General features: G+C 35.3%; 1 protein-coding gene across 2 annotated transcripts in view; it reads right to left on the bottom strand.

Annotated features, from left to right (window-relative positions):
• Positions 1 to 20,448, bottom strand: part of LOC150085071 (heterogeneous nuclear ribonucleoprotein U-like protein 2) — a 372,157-nt gene that overhangs the window by 269,760 nt on the left and 81,949 nt on the right. For both annotated transcript variants that reach the window (XM_090376770.1, XM_090376771.1), the window contains exon 3: positions 10,065 to 10,221. In XM_090376770.1, the coding sequence (XP_090232896.1) occupies positions 10,065 to 10,221 (157 nt within the window). The remainder of the gene's footprint in view (positions 1 to 10,064; positions 10,222 to 20,448) is intronic.

Genomic DNA, 20,448 nt, shown 5'->3' on the forward strand with positions numbered 1-20,448 from the left:
TACCCCACCGCCGATTTTGCTCACTTTTGCTGGTGCAAGTGAGCATGAATCGTCAGATCAGCAAAGAAGTTTGCTGATCTGACTCAATTAATGTTTTGTTAATGCATTCTGTTACAACTTTTACTGCAGTTTTAAAATTTCTCAAGATTTTTATAATCTATATATTTCTGTTCTCAGTACATATGTATGAATTTATCAATTCATTTACTGTTTATATCTCGTTTAACTTCTTGCTGAGAATTATTCATTATTTTTATAACTGTATGCATACCTACAGATTTAAAAATTTTCATAGATATACAATAATACCCTATGCATTGGTAACCTCTTTTTAGGAAAATTTGGGCTGGATTCAACAATATTTTGATTGATATATACCACAGAAAATGAGAATGGCTGTGTGAATTTTTTTAAACCTTTATTTCTGGGAGAGGGGTAAGGGTATACAGGTCTGAAAACTAAAATATAAATAAACTTACCCTGGCAATTTTACACTATGAATCACATAATCCCCAGTCCAGATCCAATATAACATCGCAGGTTGACAATGCCTTCAGATTTTGACTGAAGTGGAGGATCATAAAGCAGAAATAATATGGATAACAAAAACAAATTCATAAACATAGGATATCCCCATCAATTAATATATCATTAATCAGGGTGGGTGAAAGTTAATTTTAGAATATTTAATAGAAACACATAGAGCATTACAAACAATTGGAAAAGCCATTTAAAAGCATACATCTAATATATCTCTTAAATGAGGGTATTATGTGGGATCCAAAATCAAAAGAATAACTCACAGAACAGTTACTCTACAATAGAAAGGAGGCTATTCTTAGTATGAATAAGCAAGGAAAGAATACTGCAGGTGTTTTGTCCTAACCTTAATGCAAGAATGTGACAATCAGAGATAACTGGTAATGAGGAATGTATGAGTGATTGGGTTGTTTTATTCATTTTTATTTTTTTTGTCAGATGCAAAAAGTGTGCATCATTTAGCCACTTTAATACTAACTCACAAAGAGAACTGAATAATAAACAAACTAATACCATGGCAGATTCCAAATGAGATGAAACTAACAGGTTTTTCCAGTTGCAAGCTGTTTTCTATATCATTGATGACACTATGGATTCCCACATATGTGATATAAATATGGAAGAGAGCTTTCCAGTAACAGGTTCTGAATAGAACATTCATTTTGCCAGAGAAATGTAGGCTTGGCTTTATTTTTATCATGTTCAAGACAATCTTGGATTTAAAGATACTAAATCATGATTAATAAATGTGTGCCAAGGTTCTGATGAGAATTTCTTGATTATAGAAAACTTTATGAGGAAAGTTCCTTTACATTTTGCCTTAGCAAGATGTTTGTTAAGTAGCAACCTTACAGAAAGAATCAAGGGTGACCTTCCCAGTTAAGAGCAACATTTCAGATTTATTTCAAATTTCAGACAGAGAGAGAGAGATATATGAGGGAGTATTACACACTAAATACATTTAAAAATTCTATGACCATTTATTTTTCTATATAAAAATGGCTAAAAAAAATGCCATACAGAAACTTTGTCAGGCTCTAAATGATAATAAATCCTCCCCACTGATCCACACCTAGCATAACCTACTGTTTTTCCATAAAAGAATTATGTTAAACACCTGAAACAAAAAAAAAAAAATTAATGGGGATTAACAACCAAATCTTTCTTCCTTACAGAACTGATGTCACTAAGAGTTCACTAGAGCCCTGGCCTATGCTAAACTTAATACTAAAAGAGGTAAACATGAATTGTAGTTAAGAACTGGAACTACAGTTCATATTTACCTTTTTTTTTTTTTTCAGTTTCTCAAATTAGTTGTATAATTTTTTGTTTTTTCTCACACAGGTGTGCCACAGTTTTGGTAATAAAAAATAAAGATAATAAAAATAAAATAATAAACAATAAAATATAATAAATAATAAAGACCTAGTAAAATGCTTATTCATACTAGGTTCACATTTTGCTTTTTTTTATTATTTTTTGCCAATGAAAACTCCATGCCATTTTTTTTTTAAATTCAAACACCTATAGTTCTGTAACCATTCAGAATCAGGCACATTAATATGAACATTTTTCATTATTTCCTGGTCCTGCATTGATCCTAAAAGTACAGCTGACATGTTATTAAATGCCATGTATGTGTTTTGAACATTCAGAAAATTATTAAAACAAATGTTAATGCACACAGGCATTTAGTCATTTTGCTAAATCAATATTTTATTTAGTGATTTGACAGTCATTTTTGACACACATATGAATTTGTGCTTTTCTTGAAATCACGTGTTCATCTTGTAAATCCCTTTTCAAAACCAACATCAATATGTCATTACTGTGCCATTTCATTTTTGTGGAACATATTCAAGGTGGCTCTGTGAAAAATGGACCCTTGCAATGATGTAACATTTGAGTGTGCTAACCAAGCCACCAACTTCTTTTTGAGACTGAGAAGTTAGTATTAGTATAGTCATATTGTGCAAGGAAGTCACAGGCTTTCCCTGCACTGCTTGGGGGGGGGGGGGGAGAGCTAAGAAATTACAAATTATGCACTTCCCTCCTTATGTAGAATTCAAAGGTCAACTATCCAGTTGACTTTTGAATTTCTTCAAACTGCCAGCCTAAACTACCTGCTGAGGCAACTTGTTCCAGTAATATACTTGCTGGCTAAAAGAAACCTTCCTGCAATCTAGTCTAAACCTCTTCCTCTGTAATTTAAATTTATGGGCCCTAGTTCTGGAATTCTTTATAACAGTAAAAATTCTGTCTTCATTCATTTTACTAGTCGCTCTCAGAGCCTTCCTTATAAACCTCAATCAGGTTCCCTCTAAAATGCAGAGTTGCCAAACTCTATATCCCAATTATCAACATCTTTCCTTGTACAGTTACCCTTTTGCTAATCTTACCATGTGAGTTGCTGTCTTTTGGACCTTTTCAAGAAACTCGATCTTTTTTTCAAAATGTTCCAAAGTGATCTTACAATGATGTTGCATTTTTTTTTTTTTTTTTTTTTTGAAACTGGTAAGCACGTTGTTGAAGATCTCTTTTTTATTTGATTTATAAAATGCTAAGTTGTGAAATTCTGATTTCTGGTCTTTCAAAAATACTACAAGTGTGGAGTTTTGAAATAAGTAAGCATTACTTATTTCAAAATTTCCTTTTGCCTCAAGAAATCCTGGAATGCACCAAAACAATCTTCATTTATGGCCTTTACCTGTTTCATTGGTCCCACATTTATTTTTAGTGATGGCAGAAATTGCTTAGAGAGAAGTGTCTCACTGCCAATATTTTTGCTTTTAGATATGTAAATGATCAGCTTTAGCCCTTTATATTATTTGCACAGGAAGCAAAGGAATTTCTGTATCCAGACTACAACAATAAGTATGGTTACAACCGTCAAAACACGACAAAAAAAAAAAAAAAAAAAACACAAACTACCTATTTGTGACCAAAATATTCACCTTTCTAACAAGAATTTCAGACTTTCATAATTTTCCTTTAGGTGTACATAACAGGAAACTGAGAATCACATGCTCTCTCACTGTGTAGCAGAATTCATTTTAAGCTCATCAAACAGATATCAATGAAGAATCCAGCATATTGATAAAATCATTCACATCAGTAAAGATTATGAGATTTCTTCTTGGCATAAAAAGGAAATGAATACTTTCTCTGTACCTATGCTCCATGAAAATGAAGTGCCAGTAGATCCAAGCTGCACTAGCTCATTCAGTTCCATTTATGAAACTAGTGTCTTCTTTCACATGGCTTCAGTGGCAACTCCAAATTCATGTTTACTTGTGGAATCTCTGCTGAGAATATCAAAGTTGAGACATTTAGTTGGAAAACATCTACATTGTGAGAGGCAGGATGAATAACTGACAGCAGATTTGGATATTGTATTGCAGCTTTGTTATTGGTGCTGTAACCTGTAATACTGCACATGCAAAAATAGCAATCCAATATACAGTCACTGAGTTCACACAACATACAGTCTCTGCGTAGACAAAATGCAATGGATTTCCACCTTCCATTAACCACTGTCTTCCATTTTCAATATATGGATCCCACGATTTGTCTTGTTCACCAATTGTAATGCCAAAGTAAGCTCAAGCTTTATTGTAAAATCCAATGATAACTTTTTCTCTGATTTTGTGGTGTAAAATTCCAGACATAGCAGAAACAATTGGAATTGTTTACATACCAGCACATGGTGGTGGTGGTGGTGGTGGTGGTGGTGGTGATGATGATGGGGGAGGGGGATTATTACATTAACAACAACATAGTAATGATAATTCAAATTGAAACACCTACAACACTTCTTTCATTACTAGAAAGTACAATTGATGCGATATATTCTATGTCGAATGGGTGCTTTTTCCGTTTGTTTTCTACTCTGGGGGGGGGGGGCACAAGTTTTTGGTAATGCTATGAGATAGACATCAAAATGTATTCAGTTTTCAGTCAACAAAAATCATGTACCCAGTGTAACAAGGAAAGGTGTCTGGTTATTATATCCTATATCCAAAGGATTAGCAAAAATGTTGCAAGAACAGCAAAAAAAAAAAACTTTTCCAGTTCAACAAATAAGGCATCCGATATATGCTTCCAACACCTCATAAAAGAACATATCTACAATATTAAATACTACGAAACTGATACAGCTGAATTGCTTTCTATTGTCAGCAGGATGCTCACATAATTTTATACTCAGCCCTACAGTAAAATTAAATCAAAATGACAACAATATTCTTTCCTTGGTTTCTTAAAACAAAGTTAGTCTTCTTTCTATTCAGTTAGTGTTCTTTCAGTTATTCTTTATTTTACATTTATGCATATGGTCATCCCTCAGTTGACACATTTAACTGATGCCATGAAAATGGAGTGCAATGCAAAATAAATTTCTCCATAAGTAAATGTAAAATATGCTTTAATTCATTTTGCTCTTACCTCAAGTTTGATAAATAATTTTTTTTGGTACTGTAGACTATGAGTATTTACACATCAGAAACATAAATATGAAGTGGGAAAAGATAACAGTAATAATTTAAAAATCAAAATAAAAGCAGCAAAATGAACACTGTAGTGTATGTTGGCAGCCTTAGGCTAGGCTGTTTTTAGCTTTTTTCCCCTTTTCTTTGTTGTTTGCTAAGAGCCTCATCCAAGACACTTACAGCTTTTGATTTACATGGATGTTAAATGGCCCTTCCAGCATGCCTTTAGGATAGGAACATCATTTTCAATCATGACTATCTGGATAGATAGTATTTCTTAGGTGATATGGTTTGAATGATGCAATGATCTCCAGGTTACAGAAGATATGGGGAGAAATAACCTTTGCATTTTCATAGATATCCCAAAACTAGTGGAACAATCAGTTTTAGTTTCAAAATCACCTGCAACATTTCTTACAAACAATGTTAGCCAAGCATGGACTTTTCTTCTCTGGGAATAAAAGGCTCGGGAAGATATTCACAAAAATAAACCAGTTTCATCTACATCAGTCGTTCCCAGCAGGTGCCTCGGCACATTGGTGTGCTGCGACCCTTTTCAAATATGCCTTGAGATTAGGAAAAATTCCTTCCAGTTCAATGGCAATCACTATTTCAGTGTGCCATTAATATTCGTTCTTTTAACTTAAAGTGTGACTTGAGTGAGAAAAGATTGGGAACCACTGATCTACATTACTCATCAAGAGGATGAAAGGTGTACTTCCCTCACCTTCTGTCCAAAATGTCATTTTTGTAGCTGCTTTTCCTTGTATGGAAATGTTATGCAAGTTGATCTGCTTCTTAAAGCATGCAAACAAAACTGCAGTCACCTTGAAAAGTTCAGCATCAACCAACTCAAGGAAATTTTTTCTTACTCTTCATATAAACTCCTAGACTCTTTCTGAATAGGTAAAGTAATTCAAGGGATTATGATGCCAAATTTGATTGTCACTCTACATGCTCAGTAAGCTTTCATTTTCCACAATGATTGGAAACTGCTGTACTGATTTAAATTAAATTTCTCTTTCTACTTTCACTGCCTATGTTAGCCAAAGATCACAGTTAGTCTTGTGTCCAATGCAAATGGCATTAGTAGAAAGTAGACCTGGCCACATTTTAAGATGACACACTGTAAACATGGATAGGTGCCTTGATTTAATGGACCTTTCCCCCTTATGAGACAATATGGAAGTATGGAAGTTCTCACCCATCTCTTGGAGAGCCTATGTTTCACTGTAACAAATCCAGTAAAGCATTCAACAAGTGCAAGAGGTGTAACAGAATATAAAATGTCAATTCGCAGCATTAAGATGGGCAAAGTATAGATTTAACACCATCAAAGTCTGAAGAAAACAGCAGAGGAACTCATCACACAATACAACATGGTAATTTCATTCTTAATTTTCATAACTGGTCAAACTCAAAACCAGATGGATCATAAGAGCAAACACTTGACAAATAAAACTTTCTAACCCACCCATCACAGGATACCATTGCATGTCATCAGGATACATAACACAGGTTAAGGGTACTTGGATTAGTGAGTTAACGTTTATGAATTTCTTTCTCTCCGGAAATGATATAATAGTCACTCTAAGAATAAAATCTTGTAACTAATAACAGCAATAGTTAAATTAGTTTAAAAAAATGTAATCAAAGTGATCATGCAGGCTGATTTTCACATTAACTTTTAGCAGCAATAACATTGTTATCGTTATTAAGATTTAATGGCACACAAGGGCTGCAAGGACCATATTACATCTGTTCAAAAGCTACTGATAGAAACTAATAAACTGTAGAGATTAATTGTGATCATATATAAATTCATTTCAAGTGACTGTTGAATCCAATAAAGTTAGCCATTTACTTTGAGGTGTTGTAGTGCTAATGGCTCATATAACTCACATTTTTAAAGGTTACAGTGCTCTCAATTTGGAAGTACAGGTAGTTTATGATAATGTGTTGTTAATACACATTATCAAATACACATTATCATACAGTTAATAAAAGAGTGGCAGTACATACATTGAAGAGGCTCTTCCTTACAAGAAGAAAGAGGTGCATCAGGTGGGAATGGCTAATCCATGTTCTGGAAAGAACAACTCCTTTATTCATGTTCTGAAAGAAGAACTTCAACCAGTTTATTTCAAATCAAATCCTAAGGCTTTGGTAACCATAAGTATTTCTGAAGACTGGTTTACAAATTGTTTTTTCCTGAGATTGAGAAATATTGCAAAGAAAAAGACATTCCTTTCAAGATTTTTCTTTATTAGATAATGCTCAAGGCCATCCTGCACATTAAGATGATTTCCATCCAAATGTAAAAATCATGTTTCTACCCCCAATGTGACTCCGCTAATCCAATCCATGGATCAAGACATAATTTACATACTATTTACATTTTGCACAGGCTTTAGCAGCAATGGAGAGTGAAATTGGTTTGACTTTACGAGATTTTTGGAAATTGTACAATATTTACCAAGCCATGATAAACATTGCTAAGCCCTGGAAAAGAGGTTACTCAAAACTCTTGGAATGGGGTTTAGAAAAAAATTTACCCTCAGTTCATGCATGGCTTCCAAGGTTTTGAGAATGAAAAATATGAAGAGGTGGCAGATGAAATCATGAAACTTGGGGAGATTTTGCAGCTGGGGGTTAATCGTAATGATGTGGAAGAGCTAACTGAATCCCAAGAAGCTGAATTATCCAATGAAGATCTGATGGAGCTGGAAGTGCAAAAGGTAGGAGAGGCAACTGCAGCTGAGGCTCAAGACAAAGCAACTGAGGAGCTGAGATGGCAATTGCATTCTATAAGATTTCATTGGCAATGGCAAGGCTTGAGAAGATGGACCCCAATCTCACAAAATCCTTTAAAGTGAATTGAGGGTTAATGATATGCTAGCCTGTTACAGAGATATATGAAAAGAAGAAAAAGGAACCTATACAGTCCTCTCTCAATATGTACAAAGAAGGTTGAAAGGTCTGTGCCAAAAAGTGTAATTTTTTATAATGAAATTTGTTTTAAAAAATCCATAAACAATGACACACTTTTTGATCTTAGGTCCTTAGTATCTGGCAATGCTGCAATGATTTACTAACTGAACAGTTAACAGGAGAGATTGCTTCTGCAGGGATGGGATACACTTAAATAGAAAGGGTGCAAGAGTATTTTCTGATGCTATCGAGGCAGTGTTAGGTGGGTTGGAAAACTACTTGCTTTGGGGGGGGGGGATTTACAGACTAAAAGGTTAAAAGTAGCCACAGGCAGAGGTGAAGGTGATTCTTGCACTACTATTAGTATAAGCAGCAGCCTGGAGCAAGGGGGTGCTGGGGGTTTCAGGGACTGATGGCAGTCATCATGAAACAGGAGGGTATATGGGATGTGTTAGGGTAGCTAAGAATAAGAATAGGTGCATGTATACCAATGCTAGAAGTATAGTAAATAAATTTGATGAATTTGAAATGTTGGTCAAGACATTAAAGGCAGATATTGTTGGGATATCAGAGACGTGTTGTCACACAGATATTAGGAATGCAGAATTGGAATTTGAGGAGTACAATGTGTACAGAAAGGATAGGAAGGGAGGAGGTGTTATGCTGTTAATTAAGAAAAACATAAAATCAAAAGAAGTGCATCCAGTTGATATAGATGAACAGTGCACTCTTGAGTCACTGTTCATCTTGCTGTGCTTATTAATTTTAAATAATCTGAAACTGGAAATTTTTAACTAGTTAGTTTCACTAGTATGATGTTTTCCTTCTTTTCCAGTCAGAACTAATAAAAGTTCTGTTTTGTTGAAAATAATAACCATGTTTTAATACTTAATCTTTGAAAAAACACAATTTTTAAATTTTTCATTTAAACTGCATTTAATAAGTTTTGTTATAATTGTTTTGTAAAATGCAACTTATCGTTCTTTTTCTTTTCTCTGTGTTTTACTGTAAAAATTTTTGTTATAATGAATATATTTTGTTCACAAATATAAGAATTCATTCCTGTGTTTCACTGTACCAAAATTTTGTTATAATGAATATTTTGTTCATCGACATAAGAATTCATTATACTGATATTTCAAGTGTAATAAGTATAACCTTCGGAGTGCATTTTGTCATGGGGTGCTAGTTGCACACACAAACTATCTAACTTTTTGATTTATCCTTATATTATTCCTCGTTTACAGAATGTAGTATTGACTCCCCAACTGCAGATGATTAATGGTCACTGGAATCACTGAAATTTCATTCCTTTTAAATAATTTTTCATATACCTAAACAAACAGCTAACAGTGATAAATCTAGTAAAAAATTAGGATGAAACACCAATTCCAATCCATAGATTCCAATCACAACTACTGCAGCATGACCTATGAGAATACACAGTCCTGATATAAAAATATAAATAATAATCTTCTTGAGTATATTCCCCTCTCCTCTGGTATATTCCCCTCAATTTAGAGTAATACCTTCCTGTGAAAATACAATCCATTTCAAGAAATCTATTTTAACCATTCCTTGCTACTCCCCCTCCTCACACCTCAAAAGACAGATGCCAAGAATTTTATAACTGACTGAATTGTACGAAACCTGCCTGTAGATGAGAAACCAGCACATTTTCACCATTTAAATTTATCTTTTGTTTCAAAAGCAGTCCATATTTTCAAATAGCAATCCTTTGGTTTGAAAACATATTATATATTAAATCAATGTTTACTGGAGTAGAAAGTTGAAATACTGCCACTTCTTTATCTCTGGATATGAAAAAACATTATCATCTTATGTTGAAAATCAAATCCCTGTAAATTTCTCTGCGAGTTCAGCCATTCATGTGCAGATACTTAATTTTACTATGTAAAGCTTGAGTTGGTCCACTGTCCCATGTGATGTCACCTCATATAATACAAAAAACAAATACTATTTTAAGTAATAAATTTTAAACTGCATTCTGAAAAGATGATATTTATAATAAAAATAATCCATTTTAATACTTAGGCAACAAAATTATCAATAACTCATCAAAGAAAGTTGTGTTTTCCATATTACCTGCATCAACTTCTTGTTTTAATTCTGGTAAGATTTCCTCCTGTTTCACTTCAACCTGTCTAACCGGCATAGATTTTTCACCAAGTGCAGTAACTTCTTGTGACCCAAGTGATTCTGGATTATTAGATTTATTAGATACAGCTTCCACTGATCTATCCTGTAAAAATTTAGAAACAGCTTAATTACAAAAATTAATCCCCCCCCCCCCATTTTTAATAAATTAGAATAATCTTTTAGAACTTATCTTTTAATAACATATCTTTAGAATTGGCCCACAGAATACTATAGCTTAACATATGTGAATAAAATAAAAAAGAAATGGTAAGAAATATGAAAATATTTTAACAAAAAAAATATTTTTTCCCTGTGAATTTTAAGTTTAGTTTATTGTTACACTAATAAAGAAGAAAGTACTACTTCCCAACATATTAAAATCATCACATATTTGTGAATGGGCAGACAGCTGCAAAAAAAGGTCCACTATCCATGAATGCAAAATGCAGTTCGCAGTCACAGAAAGATTTGTGGGATAAATACAGAATCGTGTTGAAAAATTTTAAGTTAGGTCAGTGCATGTGCCCTGCAATTCTGTTCTGATACAATAGGATGAATTATATGATGAAGCCTCATACTTGAGCTCAAGACTTGAGGATTTTGGAGAGGGTTTTTTACCGGTGTTATTGGGAAAAAAGCGTTACGTTACCTAGAAATTGTCACGAAACTCGATGCGCATGCATTATACTTGTTGCTGCAGTGAAGCAAAAAGTGGAATGATGCAACAAGTACAAGTAAGCAGTGATGCGCTACGTTATACCGTTATATCAGCACAATGATTAATACACGAGTGACTGTGCCAAAATCTACAGCCCAGCGTTCGAAGGAATATCATGAAAGAAAGAAAGGGAAGTTGGACAAAAATGTGAATCCAGATGAAATTCAACAAGTGTTTTGTTATGCCTGGGAGTTCTCAAACTGCACCCAAAAAAACTCGAGCTGAAATAATGAAGGAATATCATAAACAGAAGAAAAGGAAATTATAAATTCAAACTATTGCGAATAATAATAAAATTCAACCAAAGAGTTCTACTAGGCTTAATACTTATCAGGAATCTAAAACTGCAGCAGCATGGAATGAAAGAATATCGTGCATGAAAAAAAGCAGAATTAGAAATGGCTAATAAAGAGATTCCTGATTGCATCCCTATAGTGTGTACACAAGTTGACAGCGAGTTTGAAAAACTAGTGTAAAAAAACCCATTTTGATTTTGTTGTAACGTTTGTGATAACGTTTGTTTTTATGGTTTCAATTGGATTTGAAATCATTTCCAACAACTTCATATGAATTATTTCAAAATGAAATTCATTTACAAGAAGTGAGTACTTTCATGACGTATAATACATGTCATACTTCATTAAAAGAGGGATGGACACCAACTATGGCCAGGTCAAATGAATTTATATATATCCAACAACATATCCTACTCATTTGCCTCCACTGGATGTTGTAACTGAGCATTTGATATCACCACAATTACCCTTAATGCAAATTATGAACATGGACAAGTAATAAATGTACCAGTTAACGTAAATAGGTTGGTTCACATCAATTACCTAGAGAATTAGATGACGATTATGCCACATGAACTGTTGAGGAGGCTTCCATCCTGCAGTGGGTTGATAATGGCTGCAGTTTACACTTTTTTTACATGCCATTAATATACATATAACATGAAGACTCATACATAAATCATCATGTCTACAAGGATGTGTGCAGAAGAAAATAGTGAAAATATGGTTACAGTATTTGATAAATTCACCTTTGTATAAATTCTACGGCATAAACAACATATACGACTGTATACATATGCATACAGTCAAACTTCCCTATAACAAATTCGATAAATCCAGCGAAAAAATTCATTATAGAGAAATTTCGTTATACAGAGAATATCTTTTTTATTAGAAATTGTTATTTAATTAGAAAATGAATCTACATTTATTTTTAATGTATTTTATTTCAAAAACACTTATTTAAATTACGTTAACAAATTTTTCCGGTAAGTATGACAAATTTAAAAAATCTGTAATTTTCATTTGCACGGTACAATTAAAAAATGTTAATCATTTCTTCACTAGTTGGCTTTTCTATGGGTTGTTCTGATGTGTCTTCAGCGTCATCATTAATTTCTTTGTGATCACGGTCGTGTTTAACACTGTTCAGCAGTATTTCATCTTCATTTGGATGTTCTGTTGTAGTCAGATCTTGATCTACATGAACATAACTATCCAGTGTTATTTCATTTTCGATGTTTCCGGACGATTCTAATAATGTCCAAAAGTTTTTCAGTTGTGCAGGGGGCAGTTCATCTTGTTTGTCTAATTGTTGTTCTACTTCTGTATTGAAGGCAAATCCCGCTTTCGAGAAACAATTTTGAATAGTGTATTCAGTGACATCGTTTGTCCAACCTTTTGCCAGTTCAGAGATGCAATCCCTAAGGTTAATTGTAACTGCCAAGTTTCTATTTTCTGATAACGCATTGACAATCTTTATTATTATTCTCTTTCAATAATGAAATTTAAAATTTTTCATAATGCCTTTGTGCATTGGCTGGAGTTTTTACGTCACGTTTGGTGTTAAAAACAACTAAGTTTGGCAAAAATACTGGCAGGATGTGCCAGACAGTTGTCAGTTACCAACGATTTTCCTTTTTTCTTTTGTTATACACTTGTCTAGTTTTAATATCCGGTCTTCAAAGATATCACTTGTCATCCATGCTTTTTTATTAAAGGTGTAGTCAACTTCCAAAGATTTTATGCCTCTAAAACATCTTGGGTTTTTTGATTTTCCGATGACTAAAAGTCTTTAATTTTTCACTTCCTGTCATATTTGCTCCAACTAGCACAGTGATTCTTTCTTTGCTTTGTTTTCCGCCAAAACATTTATAACTCTTAAAAGCATGTGTTCTATTCGGTAAACATTTAAAGAATAAACCCATTTCGTCAGCATTAAAAACATCCTTAGGTTCATATATTCTTCCAAAATCTTCTTTAAGATATTGTTCCTCCAACTGTTGCAATCTTCTTCTTCGCTTACATTAACACTTTCTCCACAAATAACCTTTTCCACAATTCTGTGGTGCTTCTTAAATTTATCTAGCCACTCAGTGAAATTTACTCACTCGCTTTAAATTCTTAATTCACTCACATTAAATTCTTTATATCCCAGGGACATACAGAATTTAATACCATATCATTTTCACCCATTTTAGAACACCTTTATCAACATCTTCGTATACACACAACTTAATTCGCTTCTTGTCTGCTCCTCCTTCAATTGCATTTAAAATTGATTCTCCATTTTTTAAAATCGTAGATAAGGTGCTTGCAGGTATGCCATATTTCTCTGCAATATCTTTTTTCTTAAAACCCTGGTCAATATCATGAAGAATCTTTACTTTATCATTAATACTTACTCTTCAACATTGTTTGCGCAATTGTAAAAATTACTTGACTGCAGCTCTTGCCAATACACATACCGCAATCTTCCCTGCACTGGCCACATATGAATTGTTAGTACTGCCTACTCAATGACATTCGCTTGCCAATTCAACAGTATAACGTGACCTTTCCTATCAATCACTTTGAAGAAATATACGACTTTCATTCATATATACACGAAAGAAAATTAACGGTTAATGTATGCTGTATGTTACTTTTCAGAAAAAAAAAAAAAAAAAAAAACACAAAAGCATATAGCCTATGTGATTGAGGACAAATTGTTCTAAAACAACAAAATTAAAAAAAAAAAAAAAAAAAAAAATTCATGAAAACCATCTACTGGGAGTCCAGTTAGATGAGAACGGACATACCATATAATGAGTGACAGGAAGGTCACATGGTACGGTTGAGGTGAGAAACAAATGTCACTCAGTAGGTGTTACTAAAAACTGACTATGGTAGCATTCTATGTATTGCCGCTGCAGCATGCTAAAGGCTTACCACAGCGAATTTCATTTTCCCCTGAGCCAACATCAATTTATAAATATACCCTATTTATTGTAAAGTTTATGACCATTTTTAAGAAAATCCATTTAGTTTTATAACTGTAACAAAAATGAAACAAAGACCCTCCTACGGGCGTCAATGGCCACAAGTATTCACTAAAAGGATGATTAATTCCAGATGCTAATGCACAATTTCGGAGGGAAGGAGGCCATATATTCGAGCGGCTGTTTAGCAGTAAATGATTGAAAATCTTCAAAAATGCTTTTACTAATTTTTTTAAAAAAATTCGTTATAGAGAGACTAACACTTCACTATATGGGGTTAATTTTACATGTAATTTTGTTTATAGGTGCAATGTTTTGCGAAAAAATTCTTAATATAGAGCATTAAATAGAAGTTCGTAATAGAGAAATTCCACTTGTGTGTGTGTGTGTGTGTGTGTGTGTGTGTGTGTGTGTGTGTGTGTGTGTGTGTGTGTGTGTGTGTGTGGAAAAGATTTACACACATATATATATGCATAGAAGCATTCGTTGATCGACATAATAGCATCAGTGGATCGACAGCAACGGATTCCATAAGTGTCGATCCACTGGGGACCTGGCTTGTGTTACCCATTTATCGACAGATTCAATGGAAAAGTTCGGCGAAACGCAAGCAGTTGCTCTTGACATCTCAAAGGTTTTCGATCGTATTTGGTACAAAGGTCTTCTCAACAAGCTTCCATCTTATGGTTTGCCAACTGTTTTTTGTATTGGTTATCCAGTTTTCTCTCTGATCACTCACTGAGGGTGATGGTAGATGGCGCTCTGTCTTCTAACTTCTCCACTAATGCTGGTGTCACACAAGGTTCAGTTCTTTCTCCCACTCCTTTCCTATTGTATATTAATGACCTTCTTCCATTGACTGGAAATCCTATCCATAGTTTTCAAATGATACCACATTGCATTCCACTTTCCATTTTGAGAAACCTTGCCCTGCTCAATCAGCTTCAACTTCTCGAATATCACCAATTCCTTAAATGCCGACATCCAGTTAATTCTCCAGTGGGGCAAAGACAACTTAGTTGATTTCAATCCTCCTAAAACTCAGTCTTGCCTTTTTCCTCGCAAAAAGGATTCTTCTACTCCTATGCTTAATTTTGGTGGCACTCCAATTTCTAGGCAAGATAACATATCTCTTTTTGGGAAGAGTTATGTTATGATGAGATATGTTATCTCAAGATGAGATAACATATCTCATCTTGATTTCTAATCTCTCTTGGCACAAGCACATTACAAATATTGCTTCCTCTGCATCTAAAAAACTTGGTTTTCTCTTTCACTCTCAGTTACTTTATCTGTAAAAAGATCGAAACCTCCTAAACACTTCCTAGTTCGTTTCACAAATATACGTGGTCTCAATTCTAATCTCAATGATGCCCATTTCCACTTGCAGTCTGCCAAACCCCATGTACTTTTTCTCACAGGATCTCAGTTATTGGTTGTTTCAACTACTGCTCATCTCAGTCGCCCAAATTATTCGCTGTATGATTCCTTTCGCCTCAAAGGTGGTACTTCTGCATATGTCCATTCCAATATTCCCTGTCAGAGACTTGATAATTTGGAATCTCCTCTTTTCGATCTTCTCTGGTCTAAAATCTCTCTATCTCATTCTGTCAAATTCATCTGTCGTCTCGACCATTCTCCAAACTCCACTAATCACTTGGGGCTCTTTGACTTCCTCTCTTTGCAACATGACTTTCTCCAGTCCAATTTTCCTAACAGTGAGGTAATTTTCTTTGGTGATTTTAATGTTCACAACTTCAGCTACCTTCCATTTTCTAGTCACACTGACCAAGCTGGGTGAGATGCTGAGGCTTTTGCAATTACTACTGACCTTGCACAGACTGTTCATTTACTAACAAGAATACCGGACAATCCTAACCATACAGCCAACACGCTTGATCGTTGTCTCACAAACAACCCTTCTAAGTACACCATCGAAGTGAGTGGTCCTTTAGGCACCTCAGATCATAACTTGGTGATTGTCTCTACTCCAATGGAGCCTTTATCTCAAGGCTATTCCCAACCTCATGTTGTTTAGCATTACAAGAACACAAAAATGGGATGACTTAAGAGATTTCTTTTCTTCTTTTCCTTGGTCTGATTACTGTTCCAAAACTTCTGATGTAAACATTTGCTCAGATCGTGTCAGTGAAATTATTCTTGTAGAAATGGAATCCTTTATTCCACACTCCGCTTTAAAATCTGGTATTTTATCTAAACCTTGGTTTTCCAATATTTGTGCTAAGGCTGTTCAAGAGAAGAATGTTGCATATCGTAATTTGGTTGTTTCAAATTCTTCAGTTCCATTTTCTGCCTACACCAAAGACCACAACAATTGTAAAGCAGTTATTAAACAGTCCAAACTAGATTTTCAACAGGCTAAGAGTAGAAAACTTGCTTCTGAAAGTTGAGGCATATGATGCAAGAAAGCAAAATACAGCATCAGCCAAAAAAAAAAAAAAAACCCTCCTATTTCACTCTTCCAGTCTCTCCATATGCTTGTCCAGTTCAGGCTTAAATTTAAGCTATCAACTTCCACAACCACAGATGAAAGTCTGTTCCAGCAATCAACTACCAGTTGCCTAAAGGCAAATTTCCGCACATCTATTTTACAACTGCCTTACCTCAATTTGAATCTATGCCCCCTCAGGTTCTTAGTCTGAGCAAGAGGAAGTGTCCTGTTAGCACTGAGCCTGCTCAAACCATTCACGGCCTTATACACCTCAATCAAATCACATTGTGATTAGTCTTCATATACTGCAATTTGTAGAACTTAAGCCTTTCTTGTAAGAGCACCCCTTTAGTCCCCTCACTAATCTTGTTTCTCTACTGTGTACTTCTTCTAGCAACTCTACATCCTTACTAAACTGAGGCCTCCAGACCTGTACGCAGTACTCAAGGTGTGGCCTAACCATTGCCTTATATAAAGGGATAATTCCTTGTTAGCAAAATTCCTATATAAAATTTACAAAACTCCAGAGCAGGTCATTTACATGACCTGCTCTGGAGTTTTGCAGACAGGCTCTGGCAGCCTGTCTGCACTGCTCAGCAAACGTCATATCGGACTGCACAATTACCCCAGGGTATTTTTCATTCTCCACCTCCCCCGAGTGTAGTACTACACGGTTGGTACGTTTCTCTTGGTTTACTGCTACCTATAACACAGTACTTTCCATTTGTCAATGTTAAACTTCAGTTCCAGTTCCTTTGTGACCACATGGTGGTATCCAATCAGATTGGTCAGACAAGACTTCCCCATTAAACCCATAAAAGGTAAAGTGCAGCCATTATCAACCCACTGCCGGATGGAAGCCTCCTCAACGATTCATGCTGAGGGAAATGGACCATAATCTGCCACACTGGTCCAGTGCAGGTTGGCAGATCAACCGTACTCAGCAGTCAGAGGCTTGAACCCCAGTCTACTCAAAGAGCATATGCTACTGCACTCCCACTCCTGACCACTCGGCTACAGATGCCATGCTGTCTTAACTATTGCTGCTGTCTTGTCTAGATGATCCTATATCACCCCTTTAACCAGTGACTCTATTATTTTCCCCGGAACAGAAGTTAAACTAACAGGTCTATAATTATGTCACTCTTTGAACTCCTTTTGTGCAGTGGGGATGCATTTGCATATTTCCAGTCCATGAGGACCTCCTCCGACTCTAAGAATGCTCTCATAATTATGGCTAACAGTTTGCTTACTCCCCTTGCTGCCTTCATTATAACTGGACAGATTCCCATCTGCCCCAGGTGCGTTATGTTTAACTTCAACAATTTCTCCTCCACTTTGCTCTCAGTTATCACAAAATCACTTAGCTCCCTGTTAGAGTTTGATAAACTTCTGGCATTCCCCTCATTGAATAATTCCTCATGTGTGAATGTAGATGCAAAATACTCATTCAGTCTATCAGTTACTTGAGCAGCATCATCAATAGTCTAACTATCTATGTTAAGTGGACCAATCTGATTCATCCCCTTCCTTCTAAAGTTTACATAAGTAAAGAACTCTTTGCTGTTTTTGTTTGTATCCTTTACCAAGGATTACTCTTAATCTGCCTTCACCTGCCTAACCTCCTTTGTGATTTGATTACAGACTAGCTTATATCTGGCATAGGCTTCTGTGTAGCCTGATAATTTATATGCATTCCGTGCATTTTTCTTTTCTGCCATAAGCCTCATTAATTCAGGTCTGAACCTTGAACAGTATTTCTTAGTTAGTATGAAAAGCCTGAAGTCCCTGAAGACTACCCATTTAGAATTCACCGTTGATAACATTGGAGATGATCCCAATCTATAGAATTTAAAAAACTGTCTGAAAACTCTGTAATCACCTTTACAAAAACAAAAATCCTTCCCTTTACCCTTGATCATAAAGGTATCCTATTACCCTTGATCATCTTTAAGTAAATCCCACATCAGTACACTGCGATCACTGTCACCTAGTGGTTCCTTTATCTGCAAATTCCTAATGCATGCGTCATCACTGCTGATAATCAGATCAAGAGTATTACTCCCTGTGGTTGCACCTCGAACATATTGCTGTAAAAAATAATTCTCCAATAAATCCACAAAAGTCTTGCTATCGTGCGAGTGTTCAATCCACAACTTCCAGTCAATATCAGGAAAATTAAAATCCCCATTACAAGACATTCTAATTTACTGCCCCATTCTATTTCTCAGCACAACTGTTCATTGCACTAACAGCGTCATTAGACCTATAACATACTCCTACTTGCATTTCCCCTTTCCCAGTGTTTAGGTCACACCAAACAGACTCAACATTGCACTGTCCACCGGGTAAACTGGATGCACTTCCTTAGATTTTTTGTGTTCTTAACTAACAGCATAACCCCTCCTCCCTACACTGTCTGTCCTTTCTGTACACATTGTACATTTAATTTGCAGATAAAGGAACCACAGGGTGGCAGTGATCACAATGTACTAATGTGGGAATTACTTAACGATGTAACTACCATCAAGCCTAAAGGGAAGGGCTTTTATTTCATAAAGATGACTACAGAGGTCTCAGACAGTTTTTAAATTCTGAACAGTGGGATCAACTGATGATGTTACCAACATTGAATCTAAATAGGAAGAAGAATGTATGGGATGCATATAAAGTATAAGGTGACACAGAAGCCTATGGCAAGTATAAACTAGTCTGCAATCAAGTCACAAAGAAGGTTAGACAGGCGAAGGCAGATTACTATAAATCTTTGTCAAAGAATGCAAAGAAAAACAGCAAAGAGTTCTTTACTTACGTAAACTCTAGAAAGAAATGGATGAATCAGATTGAACCACTTAACATAGATGGGTTGCCTATTGATGATCATGCTCAGGTAGCTGATAAACTGAATGAGTATTTTGCATCTACATTCACACAAGAGGAATTATTCAATGAAGGGAGAGCCAGATGTTTATGAAACACTAACAGGGAGCTAAGTGATTTTGTAATAACCGAGAGCAAAGTGGAGGAGAAATTGTTGAAGCTAAACATAAGGAAGGCACCTGGGGTGGACGGGATCTATCCAGTTATATTAAAGGAAGTAAGCAAACCCTTAGCCATAATTATGAGAGCTTCCTTGGACTCAGGAAAGGTCTCCACGGACTGGAGGTGTGCAAATGTATCACCAATTCCCAAAGGGAGTTCAAAAGATGACAAGTAACTACAGATCTGTTAGTTTAACTTCTGTTCTGGGGAAAATAATAGAATCACTGGTTAAAGAAGCACTGCAGGATGATCTAGAAAAGACTGCAGTAATAGACACAGCATGGGTTTGTTAAGGGAGGTCTTGTCTGACCAATTTGATTGGATACTATGATGTGGTCACAAAGGAACTGAATGCCAAAAATAATTTTGATATCATATACTTGGATTCCAGGAAAGCTTTTGATACTGTTGCACATGGAAGACTGCTGTACAAATTAGAGAGGTATGGCATTAAGGGTAAGTTACTACAATGGATAAAGAGATGGTTGAGCAGGAGATGACAGTGGTAATCAATGGACACTGCTCATAGTGGACAAATGTTATTAGTGGGGTTCCCCAGGGTTCAGTGCTGGGCCCATTGTTCTTTTCTGTATTTATCAATGATACTGCCGAAGGTATATCTGGTTTAATGTCCAAGTTTGCAGATTATACAAAGGTTGGCAGGGTTGTTAACAACAGTAAAAACAGTATGCTACTCCAACTGGATCTAGATAAGTTGAGAAAATGTGCTGAGAAGTGGCAACTAGAATTTAACATTGACAATTGCAAAGTACTGCATATGAGTAGCAATAACCAAAGAGAAACATACCAACTGTGTGGTACTACACTCAGGGAAGTGGTA

The sequence above is a fragment of the Mastigoproctus giganteus genome, chromosome 6 (genome assembly GCF_048544385.1).
Source record: "Mastigoproctus giganteus isolate SK-2022 chromosome 6, ASM4854438v1, whole genome shotgun sequence".
Lineage (NCBI taxonomy): Eukaryota > Metazoa > Arthropoda > Arachnida > Uropygi > Thelyphonidae > Mastigoproctus > Mastigoproctus giganteus.